The sequence below is a fragment of the Eublepharis macularius genome, chromosome 16 (assembly GCF_028583425.1).
Source record: "Eublepharis macularius isolate TG4126 chromosome 16, MPM_Emac_v1.0, whole genome shotgun sequence".
NCBI classification, from domain to species: domain Eukaryota; kingdom Metazoa; phylum Chordata; class Lepidosauria; order Squamata; family Eublepharidae; genus Eublepharis; species Eublepharis macularius.
The window spans coordinates 13,712,440-13,725,992 of NC_072805.1; the positions used below are offsets into that span (position 1 = coordinate 13,712,440).

The 13,553-nt window shown below is 44.0% G+C and overlaps 1 protein-coding gene across 2 annotated transcripts in view; it reads left to right on the forward strand.

The window, feature by feature from the left end:
- The first annotated feature begins 205 nt into the window (after positions 1–205).
- The window catches only part of GLG1 (golgi glycoprotein 1), a 93,822-nt gene continuing 80,474 nt past the window's right edge, over positions 206–13,553 (forward strand). For both annotated transcript variants that reach the window (XM_055000192.1, XM_055000193.1), the window contains exon 1: positions 206–612. In XM_055000192.1, the coding sequence (XP_054856167.1) occupies positions 247–612 (366 nt within the window). In that variant the 5' untranslated portion in view covers positions 206–246. The remainder of the gene's footprint in view (positions 613–13,553) is intronic.

The following is a 13,553-nucleotide window of genomic DNA, read 5'->3' on the forward strand; positions in this document are numbered from 1 at the left end:
AAGCGACCAAGGGAGGGGGGAGGCAAGGAGCTTCCACGCTCATCCCACGAGACGCTCCAGGCTTGCACTAGACGGCCCTGACGTCATCGGCCTTGTCTCTGGCCGCTCCGCGTGCGCACAGGGGCGACGGGGGGGCGTGGTTCCTCGATGGCGTCCGGGCGAGGGGGCCGGCGCGCGCACGCGCGGTAGACGGGGGTCTATGGCAAGCGAGGCCGGGCCGGGCCGGGCCGAGGAGTCGTTTCCAAGATGGCGCCGTGCGGACGTGTCCGGGCCGGGAGCCGCGGGCCGGGCCTCTTCCTCGTCCTGCTGCTCGCGGCTCTCGGGCCGGCCGGCGCGCAGCAGGGGGCGGGTGGCGTCGCCGGCTTCCCGGGGGCCGCGCTGCAGCCTCAGCAGGCGGCGGGCCTTGGGGCCCAGCAGCCGCCTCAGCCGGCGCTGGCGGGGGCCGCCCCGGGCGGGGGTGTCGGGCGGCCGCCTCGCGCGGGAGCCCCCCCGGGCGGCGGCTGGAAGCTGGCGGACGAGCCGGCCTGCCGCGAGGACGTGACCCGCGTCTGCCCCAAGCACAGCTGGCCCAACAACCTGGCCGTCCTCGAGTGCCTGCAGGACGTACGGGAGGTGAGCGAGGCTGAGGACAGGGCCGCTGCGAGCAGCAACTTTTCCTGGCGGGAGGCGGCCCGCGAACTCCGCCTCTCCCCCCCCCCCCACCCGCAGCATCCCAGAAACCGGGCCGGGGCTCTGCGGAGGGCAGCCGGGGAAGGCCCCGGGGAGGGCGGGGGTCTTGAGTGGCTGTGCTTGGCGGGGAGGGGGTTCACTGGGGGGGCTTCTCACCCCTCGCAGGACATTGTCTCCTCTGGGGCGCTATTGGAGTAGCTCTGAACTGGGTGGCTTAGGAGCGCAGGCGGGAATTTTAGCTCAGCCACCTGGAAGAGATCATTAGTATAGGTAAGAGATGCTGGGAGGGGAAGGCCTTGGCCCTCCAGGGCAGCTGGTTGGCCACTGTGTGTCAAGCGGTACGCTGGGCTAGATGGACTACTGGGCCGGCAACTGCTTGGCATCCACATCACAGATTTGTATCTCAACTCAGTTTTCAGCCCCAGCCTGAATACCCTCACACGTGTATGTTTGGATATGCATTTCTGTATCTTCTAGGTGTAAGCTTTAACAAAACCAACCTGAGAATCCAATTCCCACTCTCCAAGTTTATTGATTTATATAGTCTGCCTTTCTCACTGAGACTCAAGGCTGGTTATATAGTGTGAAATTAGTACAATCAATATTAAGGACATTTCTATAAACAATACTATAGGGTAAATAAATACAAGTTTACAAAGACATAGCATTACCAAGAATCTAATACAGAGTTGAAGAAATGCTGAAACAGAGCATAAGTGATTCTAGGACTGGCATTAGACAACATATAACTAACTGCCCAGTAGGATCATACTTAAAGCACACGTGGCACATAGGAGCATACATGTGTTTAGTCAAACCCAGGAGCTAATAGGAATTTTACTACCTTCCTCTGCACTCGTGGCCATTCAGCTGAAGAGAGGAAAAGGAAAGTGTCCTTTTGCGGCCAAAGTTGAGCTTCCCTGGCTTTTAGTGGACGATCCTTGGCGGACTACACTGTTGCCAGTTTTACCATTTCCAGTTTTTCTGCTTCAGATTCTTACAAAAGATGCTTGATGTTATAATAAAAAGGCTTAGCTGGGAAGCAAAACAAAACAGAAGGCTGGTGGCATCTTGAAGACTAACATTTATTGCAGCATGAGCTTTTGTGAGTCAGAGCTCCCTTCTTTGGATGCTCTGAATCAAAGCATCTTGCTGTTAGGCAGTGTGTTTGTAGTTGCTGATGTGAGGAACTCTTTAAAAAAAGATTCAGTTTTTATTTGGTTTGTTAAAGCTTGTACTGGACAGATATTAAAACATAATCAAATGTACCTTGGAAACATGTTCATAGTTGGGTGAGCTGTGCCCTGTGACAGAATTATCTCTGCTAATTCTAAGTTTAACAGAGCTGGGTGGTGCTTCACCCTGTAATTTGGGCTTAGAAATAGCCAGTTGCCTGGATGCCTGTAGTGAGGAATCTCTCCCACATAAGCAAGAAGGGAAGCTTTTCAGGCTGTGTCCTGCAAAAGCCTTAAGTGTGTGCACATGTGCCATCAGGCTACCAAAGGACTGTTTGCATTGTTACAAATATGTGGGAAGGGCAATTGCTGTCTTACCAAAATAAAGATGACAAGTGGTGTCCTAACAGGCTGATGAATGTGTTAAAGTAAGAGTTGATCTGTTCCCAAGATGACCTGAGGTTGATATAACCTACATGTAGCTTGATAGAATTCTTGTTTCAATTAGATACAGATCTAAAGTTCATAGCAAGTTTATCTCAGCTGTGTGGCTTTTTTAAAAAATATAGTTTTTCACCTCAAAAGGTGTATAACTTGAGGGGAGTTTTGTCTGTGTGATTTTGTAATGTTGCAGATAGGCTTGCCGTTTGCCTTCCCAAGGTAGGTAAACCCCAGCCTTGATCTCTTGCCTTTGAGGAATTGAGAAAACATGGCCTCCATAGTGACTCTCTAGGAATTTCCCTTTGTCTTTGTACACTTCATCCATAGTGATTATAGGAAATTCTTGGATCATCACCTGGAAGTGACATTGCACCCGCCCCTGACAGCTGTGAAAATCTTCTGGCGTTTGCTGAGGCAGTGCGGGCAACCGTAGTTATAAGATATAGCACCCGCATGTTTTCATTCTTTCAGTAGGAAACCAAGAGTAGTCATCTGAAGTATTTGTGTTTTGTCTGTGCCCTTTTTTATGTGCCAGGGCAGCCTGTGAACCTGGAACAGAGAGAACAAATCTCAGTAGTTTGCAATGAAAACTATTTCGTACAGGATGACCGAGTGTTTGTCTTTGCCCCATCCTTGTTGGTGCTTGCTTAAATACCCTTGGCCATCACCCAAAGTAATGTTGCACAGGAGGCAATCATTAGACTTACAGCTCCAGGTGAGAGGGTTACACCCTTCTCTTGGGAAAAGGGGAGGACATTTATTTTTGTGTGAGGTTCATGTCTGGTGAGATGCTTTTTGTTGGCGCTGTTGGCTGGGAAGTGCTCAGCTTTCACTTACTTAAGACTCATCTTGCCTGCAGTTGACTTTCAGTGAAGTCAGGACTTTCTCTATAGGGAAAGAGATCATAAGCTGCCGAAGCAAAATGCTTATTACCAGCCTCCAGCTTAGATGGGAACCTTAATTTAGACAATTGAAAGGTAGATTGGTTGCATCATGAAGGTGAGGCTGAATGCCGGTTATCTAATTTTCAAGGACGTTGTTCTGACTTCTAGGAATTATGTGCTAGTGCATCAAACAGACTTGTGTGTTATTTCTATTCCTTTGTCTACTTCTGCTTAAGAGTATTCGGGAACGTAATGGTAGGGAGCTAGCATTTATTGTGTGAGGCCAAAGGCTATTACAGTTAAAGACCTTAGTGAGTCAAAGAAGGAATTGGGAGTCCGGGCTTCAAATCCCTACTCTGCCCCTGAGCTCCCTGAGCCAGTTATTCTTTTAACCTAACCTACCTCACAGGGTTTTATTTATTTATTTTAGCTAGATATCTATTCCTTATCCCCCTTCTCAGCAGGGACTCAAAGGTGTTTACAATATGCCCCCCTCCCCCCCACACACATGCCATTTTATCCTCACAACACTGTGAATGACTGAGACTGGCCCAAGGTTACTGAGTAAACTTCCGTGGTAGAGTGAAGATTTGAACCTTGGTCTCCCAGATCCTAGTATGACAGTCTAACCACTGCATCATGCTGTTATAGGGATAAAATGAATGAGGGGAGAACCATTTGTGCTGACTTGAGGTATCTGGAAGAAATCGGATACAAATACATGGATGGGGAAAAGAGAGAATCTTCCTGTTTATTTGGGGAAGGTAGTATTGAATAATATGATAGTACCAGCCGTGAGATTTTTCTTAACATTTATTGATGATGATGGGGGAAATGAATACATGATTGAAATACTTTTTTTATAATTTGCAGTTTTACTTATTTTAAATTAACGTTTATTTCTTCAATCTGAACTTGTGTGTCGTTGCTTTTGCTACCTTGAACAAGTGAAATATTAAGTTCTGAGTTTCTGCATTACTTGTTTGGCAGTTCAAGGTAGCTGATCAAAGAAGTGGAATTCACATGCTCAGTAAAAAAAATTGTTTTTGATCTTCTAATGTACACAAAGACGAGAAGGAGGCAGAACACTTGAGTCCAGGGGCAATTTTTGCCTCTGCATTAGGACAGATTGTGCCCCGTGTTCTGTCTGCACTGTTCCTTGTGTCTTTATCTGCCTGGCTATTGTGGTTCCAGCAACTGAACTTGGTTTGTACAAAGTGAAGCAAGTCAAAGAATTTATTTTCAATGTCTGCAAGGGCCATGAAAGATGTTGCACTTCTCTGTGAATTGTAACATTAACTTTCACTTAATGTATAACGGTAGATAACATTTGAACTGTTCTGTGAACTGTACAGCAGCCTGTTTTAGCATAGGCCAAATCTGAAGCACTGAGATGTATTCTTATAGCGCTGCTTGCTAGTTGCCATTATTTAACTCTAGGGTACTTGAGTGGTTGAGAAATGAATACTGATTTAGTGCAGTCTGAGAGCAAAGGGGAGTATTTAAACTGTCCAAAAACTGTCTATGGTTGAATACTCTGCAACTAGGGAGGGAAAGGAAAAGAAAACATGTGCTAAAGGAAGTATTCTATATGTGGCTTGGAATTTTATGAGAGTTTTATAAGAGTAATGTGATGGTACTTTGCACAGAAACTATGAACAGATTTTTGTGACGTTTCTGTATGGTGCATTTTCCATGTTTGTTTAACTCATTCTGTTTGTATCTGGCCTTGTCTTAACTTGAAATTAATTAAAAGTACTTGGTAATTCTGAAAGCTGGCCAGTGGTTCCAGTATTCTAATTAAAATATTTTTATTTCCCTGCCCTTTCTGGATAGCTCTTCTCCCTCCCTGCCCATTTCATTTTCGTAGTTTTCTATCTAGTCCTCGGAATCTCACATGGTTTTAGGAGGTATGTTGGTTGAATAAGAGCTATAGGAAGAGAAATGCCAAATATGGAGGCTGTCTTCAGTATTGCTTTTGGGTAGTTTAGTGGTCGACCTAGTGGGATTTGGTAGGAAAAAAACAAACTTTTAATGAGTTTTTGAGGTTTGATACAGTAGAACAATAGAGAGAACATGCAACATACCTTACAGGATATAGTGTTAAAATATTTTTGTTGCTGTCCTTTACCTGTTCAGAAGGCTTCCCCAACAAATACTTTATATTAATGTGCCTTATTTAAGAAATAATGGGCTTATAGTGCTGTCCTAAGCAGAGTTTCACTTTTCTTAAACTCCTTGAGTTGGATCCAACCATTTTAATGATATGGTAGTATTGTTTGCACTGTATCACAGCATCTGTCACCATTGCCAGACCGGGGTGGGGGGAATGACTGGTGCTTCTTACAAATTTGTGATGTTTATGTAGAGAATTTTGAAAAGTTACATAAATGTTAAAGATCCAGAGGAATTAGCTGTGTTAGTCTGTAGTTGCAAAATAGTAAAGAGTCCAGTATCTGAAAAAGATAGCTGTGGTTCTCGAAAGCTTATGCCTCAATAAAGATGGTTATTCTTAAAGGTGCTACTGGACTTTTTGCTATAAATGTTAAATGAACACCAGTATCGTTCTATATCTTTGGCTCTAGTACCTTTTGACTAGTTTCTTCTGTTTCTTCATGATGATAAATAGAGACTTAATCTGTTTCTAAACCCAGATAAGATCCTTCTAATTTTAGCTCATCAGCTTGCAAAAATATGTGTATATACCTTATGTTGTAGCACCTTGCCACTCAGTCTCTGGACATTGTATTTTTATTTCAATCGTAAAAACACAGTTTTATTTCACAGAATCATCAAATAGTGCTGCTGTATGCGGCATTCTGTATTATCTGTTCAGTGTTTTTAAAGTGTTATATATATACCATGTCTAGACTATGCTGTTTTTTAAAACTGGGAAAACTTTCCCACTATGGCTTCAGAACTTCTAGAAATCTGTGTACGTGTGTTTCTTGTATCTTTAGCCAAGTCTACATGGGTTTAATTTGCTAGTTCAGTTCTTATACTGCAGTGTTTTTTTTTCTAACCGTCTGTAACAGATTTGCCACCATGAGTAGTCACTGTGGCCACTATGCAGCTTTTCTGTAGCTTTCCTGCGAGCGCTTATACCATGACTTTAAAAAAAAAATCTTTGCAGTCTGCTGTTTCCCCATGCATACACTTTATTCAATTTTTAGGTGTTCCACCCACTTCCCCACTCTCCCGTCCCCTGCCAGCCCACTTCATTGTGATTGGCTACTCTTGTCTATCCAGCAACTCCCTCTCTCCTTTCCATCTCCCCTCCCCTCCTCTCTTTCCTCTTTTTTTTGAAAATGTTAAGTCCAGAGCAGGATTGATGAATCCTTGGTTTGAAAGCAGGGAGGGGGAAGTTCCCTTTTCCTTCTTTTTGCAGACTGTTTAACTGAAATTGACCAATCTTCATCAATTTCACCTCCTAGTTTAGTGGAGGATGTAGGTCAATTTCACCCCATTTCCATCCACACCTGTTAGGAATAGAGTTTTTAAAAAGCGACCTCCTTGTTGAGGACGGGCAGGTTGTCATCCTCTGTGTCTCCCTTCCCCCCTAGTTCTCAACCTGAGAACCAGTTGGAACGGAGCTTCCCAAATATGGCACAAAAACAAAATAAAAATGGGGCCACGCAAACCAAACATGAGAGGTGCAAACAGCTACATACAAGCTGATTCCATGCCTTTCAGCTTGACTTCAGGGACAGTGAGGAGCTCTGTCTCCGGTGCAGGAGGGGCTTTTGTTGGTTTTGCTAGCAGAATTTTTCATACCAAGGAGGATGCTTTGTGAGGGGATTTTTGTCTAACGGACTTTTTTCGTACTTTCCTCGATTAGAAATCCAGCAAATGGGAAGTAACAAACCTGTGCAAATCCCCAGTTTAAACTGGGGGTGCAGTGGTATCACAAAAACCTTCTGGTTTTTCTGGAACATCACAGAACCTAATTTTGGATCTTGTCTTGAGTGGCCTCAGTAATCCTGTGGCTCACAAGAATCTTTCTAGCAAATGAGATCATTGGGAATCGTTGTTGGCTTCTATGACAGATCCTGTTTGCATTCCTTGTAGATCTGTCAATCTTCCCTTTTCTTTCCCAGAGTTTGGAGAATCATTTATGGGGTAGTGTTTGAGTGCGATTGTGAGGGCTCCCTTTTGCAGTCCCCGGTGCAGCTCTTTAATGTGCATTTGACCTGCGCTTGAAATATCTGTCAAGTAGCTTTACTTATCCTGATATGTGCAACAGACAGAAGATGTCAGTCCTACTGACTTTTCCTGAAAAAGCTGCTATTCTGATGATAGGCACTGCATGTGCCCTCCCTCTTCTTATTTTATTTTTTTATCCTATTTTTTTTTACTCTCTGGAGCTGATTGTGTATCAAAATAAATTGATTGATTGATAATAGTTAAAACCCTTTTAGGGTGTGTAGGGTTCCAATTTGGCAACTCCAGTTTGTTACTTCCTTAGACACTGCCCTGTGCCTTTGGGGTGGAACAGTTTCTTTCTTCCTTTTTTTCCCTTTCTTTTGCTGACCTGTAATTAAGAAGTATTGCCTTTGAGAAGAGCACATAAAATTTATCAGCCCACAAAAAAGAACATCACCATTCAGCCTGTATGTCACCAGTGTGTCACAGAGCAACTTGAGTGGTCGATGTAGTGTTATTTCTTTTATCCAGAAGGAGTTGTTACTTACCATGGGTGATTGGCTAACCACAGTGCTGCAGTAGCAAGTTACAAGCACATTCGGGATAGCTGAAATACATCTCATTGTCAGATGCACACAAAACTAATGGAAGGTAAAAGTAGATTGGCTCAGAAATATGCAGTGCAGTTGTTAAGGCCTCGCATTGTGTAGGACTTGGAAAGCATCAATCTTTTGTAGTAGTTCACAGCAAGGCTTGACTCTTGAATAAATGTATTTTGTGTCAATGTATGCATGAAGCAAGTTCACGCAGACTGAGGTTCTCAGCAGACTTTAGGTTTAGTGAGCCTGCAGAAGCCTCTTGAGCTCATTTATATGATAAGAGCTGATGTGTGTATTGGAATAAGGAATCCTGGTGCTTGTGGGAAGGAAGATTGTGCAGCTAACAGCATAGTATGCAAAATAATAGCTCTTGAGAGCTCAGCTGGGGCAGACCAAGGATCCATCTAGTACAAGACCCTGTTTTCAACAGCATTTAGGCAGATGCTGCTGGGAAGCCCAGAAGCAAAGACTCCTGAGGGGCTTTTCATTTCCCCATCCCCCACCATGTTCTTTCCCCCTTTCCTACCCCCATATCCTCCCTCCTTTCCTGTTTCCTTTTCTGCTTTCCACCCAAATTTGTGTGCCTCCCTGTTGTCACTTTTCTCTCTTCCCCCATGGCAGCTTCTCTCCTATGGCCCAGTTGCATGTTGTTGGCCGAAATGGGCTCAGTTGCGTGGTAAGAAACTTGCAAGGGAAGAGGCAGCATTTTACTTTTCCCTGTATACTCTTCCCCACACTATTTCCTCTTTCTTCCTGGCAGCCTCCGTTTGCTTTCCTTTCACTACATCCTTCTCTCCTTCCAACCCACTAAAGAACTTCCCTTTATTTGCCCCCCCCCATTTTCATCTATAGTTATTAATGTACTTCATTTATATACTGCCTTTCTCCACAATGGGGACTGAATGCAGCTTACATCCAGACATAAATATCCTCAGATCAGGCTGCTTGTTTATTAGTATATAAGACGCTGTCTCCTAATATGGAGGCTTGATTATGTTAATGTTAGAGATCTAGGTGGTATTCAGTTGTGCTTTACACAAAGAAAGAAAGCTGCATTGTGTTTATTTATGCACAGTCTTGGGATATCCTGAGGGTTGGTACAGAATTTTTAAAGTTCCCCTCCACAAGCCTGCAATGATAGTAATGTTTGAAGATTGTGGCACACATCTTGTTGAGCAAGGGGTGTGTTCTATTACTGTGGAGCAACAATGAAGAAGGCCCTGCTTTGTGTGGAGGTGAATCTCATTTCCCCCCAAAGAGGGGTTATTTATTTATGTTATTTATAGGCTGCCTTTCTCACTGAGATGCAAAGTGAATTGCAGAATGCAAGTGAATAGGGTGAGACATATAACAAGCAATGTAATAGGACTGAGATTGCAGAAATTGGAAAGAAATCAGAAATCTGAACAAAGCATAAATGTGTTACATGTGTTCACATGCAGTAAATGATATACATAAGTAAAAATACAATGCACTGAAAACAAGATAATGCATACAGCTACAGATAACATATGCCGTACATAGTAGTAAGGTCCAGACCAGTTCCCTTCTTTGAAAAATCTCCTGAACCATTCTGTTATAATAAAGCCCTTTCACCTTTATACAAATGCCCTCCTGAACAAATCTGTTTAGATAGTTCATGAAATGCCAGAAGCATGAGTACTTTTCTACCCTCTTCAGGCATAGCATTCCACAAGGTGAGGGCCACTACAGAGAGTGCACATGTGCCGGAAGTTGTTGATCTTGCCCATTTGCAGGGTGGTACCTGCAGAAGGCCCTGCTTAGATGAGTGAGGTTCTTGTGATGGAGCGTAGGAGAGAGAGCCAGTCCAACAGATATGCAGGTCTGAGGCTGTGTAGGCCTCACATGATGGCCAGTACCTTGACGTGAATCTAGTAAATAATGAGCAGCCAATGGAGTGACGGCAAAATGGGTGCAGTCTGCACGTGCCAGCTATCTGCATGTGTCCTGCTCTATTGCATCACCAGGCGATTTGGACATAGAGATACAGAGCTAGGTGTCATCAGCACGTTGATGGCATCTGATTCCAGAACTACAAATGATTTCTCCTTGATGCAGCAGGACTTCCTGCTCATGAAAATGAAACAGCCCAGAAAATCAGGTACTCCTGTGCTATGGTAGGTTTTGTGCAAGTCTGTTTAATAAACCAAACCAGGTCTTCCCAGGCAAGACTGCTGAATACTTAGTAGTAGTGTCGTGGTCATTGTTAGTGTCCTGGTCTTTGTTAGAAATGGATAGTTCATCACATGAATTGCTCTGTCTAGTGATGAGGTTTATTAAACATCTTTAATAAAATATGCATATTACTCTTAGAAAGTTTCACCAGATATTAATGGCTGGTGTTGTCTTTCCCTATGAAGTCTTTATTAATTTTGTCCCAGGAGAAATGTCAGAGTTGGCTTGCTAAATAGTTTTTTTATTAAATCATGTTGTTGATTTTGGTGAGCAACAGTTGCATTAGTTTACATTGCTGCATTGAGCACAGTTGTTACAGAACAAGGAGACTAAGAGCCTCGCTACATGTGACATCTGCAACTTTGCAAATCGTCTTGCTCGGGGAGGGGGGGGGATGCTGTGGAGAAAGCTAAGAAAGTTGAAGCTGCCCGCCCCCAAAGATCATTGAGAGCAGGCTGGCGACTGGAGAAACGGTTTGCAAACGCAGGCTTTCTCTGACTTTTAAGGCAGCGATCCTAACAGTTCTAACAGAGAGGGGAGGACTTCACCGACATGTCAGCTTTTTCTAGAGCATTCCCCACCCCCCAGCAAGACGATTTGCAAAAGCTGCTGTCGTAGGCTTTCTCCGTAGGCTTTCTCCGTCTCTTCAGGCAGCTGTGCTAACAGAGAGGGGAAGGAACAGAAGGAAAAGGGGTGTGGGAGAGGGACTTCAGTACCCAGAAAGACTTGCGAAAATGATCAAGTGCCCTTCGCGTGAAAGATGTCACTTGTAGCGAGGCTCTAAGAGCTAAACTACAAGAGACAAATTGCACAAGGACGCTCGCATGAAGAGAGTCGCAATGTTAGCCGGGAAGCTGAGTTTTAAAAGACAGATCAGAAGGCTCTGTCAATTTTTCCTCTCTACAGAGCAGCAAAGATCACTCCTAAGAGGGTTTGCCTCCTAGAAGGGGAGGTGAAACTGACAGAGCCTTCAGGAGGGGAAAGAGGAAATAAACAAACCCCTGAGGAGCTGCCTTTGCTGGCTCTGTAGAGAGGGGAAATTGACAGAGCCTTCCGATCTGTCTTTTAAAACTCAGTTTCCCAGCTAACACTGCAACTCCTTTCATGTGAGCATCCTCGTGTAATTCGTCTCTTGTAGTTTAGCTCTAAAAGTAATGGTATTGCCTCTTCAAGCTCTCCAGTTTTTGGAGCGTTGCTTATGGAGCTGCTGAGCTCGATATGTGACAGCAAAAGGCTTTTAGTTCACATAACACATTTTGGATCATCCTCACCAACTACCCCTCAATTCTTCATCCATTTGCATGGTCCTCAAATTTTCTGAATAGTCCAGCAAAGCACCTTTTAAAATTGGTATCTTACGATATTTGTCAAATTTAACACATTTGTAGTTAGTAACCTTCAGTTAGGCCAGATTAATCTATTTTAACAAGGCAGGTATGTCATGGGGCAGCATGGCTAAAGCACCTCAGACACTGGGAGCGGGGAGATCAGGCCAGATGATTTAATGTTAGCATACCTATATTTAGATTTCTTTGGTTTCTAGATAACTACTGTGCTTTAGAGCATGAATCATTCTTCTCTGTCATAATGTTCAGGCCGAATTCATGAACTCAAAACGTGTAGCTTTTTGAGCTGAATTATTAAAAGTCTGACTGACTTTGGTCTGTATTTCCCCCCCCCACCCCCAGGGGGGGGTCATGTCTGTGGTCCACTGATATTTTAGGTTTGCAAAGTAAGAGTGGCTTTGGATGGTTAAGGTAGGGTTCCCCAAACTTTTTGAGCATGCACGCAGTTTTGGAATTTTGAGAGGGGGGCGGTGAGCGCCAAATCCAAAATGGCTTCTGCACAAGGTGGAGCCAAAGACAACGCCACCTTCCTCCCTTTGCAAAAGAACCACAGAAAGGAATAAAAGAAATTAAGGAAAGCCCGAGAGGAAGGGAGAGAGGATTTTAAAAAGGAAAGCCTGAATAAGGATGCAATAGAACTACATGGCAGTTGTTTACTGGCCCTCCTGATCTTCAGCAGTCACAACTGCTATTGCACCTGTGGAAAGCCCTTTCATTTGAATGAGGGCAACTAATAAAAAACCCTGCCTTACGATTGCCCTGGCCACTTTCTGGAAAGCTGAGTGGGTGTCAGGGGATTTACTTGCAGATGCCCTGGTGCTGTTGGGCACCACATTGAGGAACCTTGGATTAAGGCATCGCAAATCTGTGTTAGGTGACCCAGTGCATACTCTTGCTGAAAAATACGTGATACCTTGCCCGGTCAAACCAAGATCCATCAACTTACTTATATCAGGGCATTCACTGTAGAATCTTCCTGATTTTTTTTCTGCTGCCCCTGCATTGTGACAACTGTTTTCTTGCGATGTTTTGTTAAATGTGGTACTTGTCTCGTGCTCTTAACCTAATTTAGTGTTGATGATACGCAGGAACTGGTTTGACTTAAAGACTCTTAACAGAAATTTGATCTTTTTTGTCCAGTGCAATGGTCACTTGATGTTTTGAAACTCATTTGGAGAACATGTGTTTCTTGGAAAGACTATTTTTTTGTGAGCTGGACTTTGTGAGCTGGAATAAAGCACTGCTGCTTTTATTAGTTTTACACATACAAATACTGGGAAAAATTCCTCCAAGGTAAAGACACGAGAGCTGTCCTGCTGGTTCAGACCGGTGGGTCCGTGTAGTTCAGCATCCTGTTTCCCGCACTGGTCCACAGAAGGGACACAGAGGCCAAAGCCTCCCCCTTGCTGCTGCCATCCAAACAACCAAGTTATACTGAATCAGACCATTGGTCTTCCTAGCACAGTATCATCTGTGTTGTCCAAGGTTTTAACAACAACCACATTCAATTTATATATGCCCTTCATGACAACTTAATGCCACACTCAGAGCAGTTTAAAAGTGTTATTATTATCCTCGCAACAATCACCCTACGAGGTGGGTGGGGCTGAGAGAACTCTGAGAGAGCTGTGACTGACCCAAGGTCACCCAGCTGGCTTCAAGGGGAGGAGTGGGGAATCAAACCCGGTTCTCCAGATTAGAGTCCTGCCGCTCTTAACCACTACACCAAACTGGCTGGGAAAGGTCTTTTTTTTTCACTGTTTGCCACCTGAGTTATTTTAATCAGAAATGTCAGTGATTGAACCTGGGATCTTCTGATACAAAAGAGGTGCTCTACCACTGAACCATAACTCTTCTCCATAAGGGGAAATCTCTTGAGCTGGAGGGAGCGGGTTTCCACTGTGTCAGGTGGTATTCTATAATGAAAATAAAAATAGCAACATCTCTCTTCTGCAGTTGGTGATGCTGTTAATTGTTTGACAAAATGGGCAGACATCCTTAAAACACTCATTTACATAAGCACAGAAAATTCTATGAATAATGTGCATTTTATGAAATGTACGCTTTGTTAAAAATGTAGCTCTCTTGCTTTTCTAGATT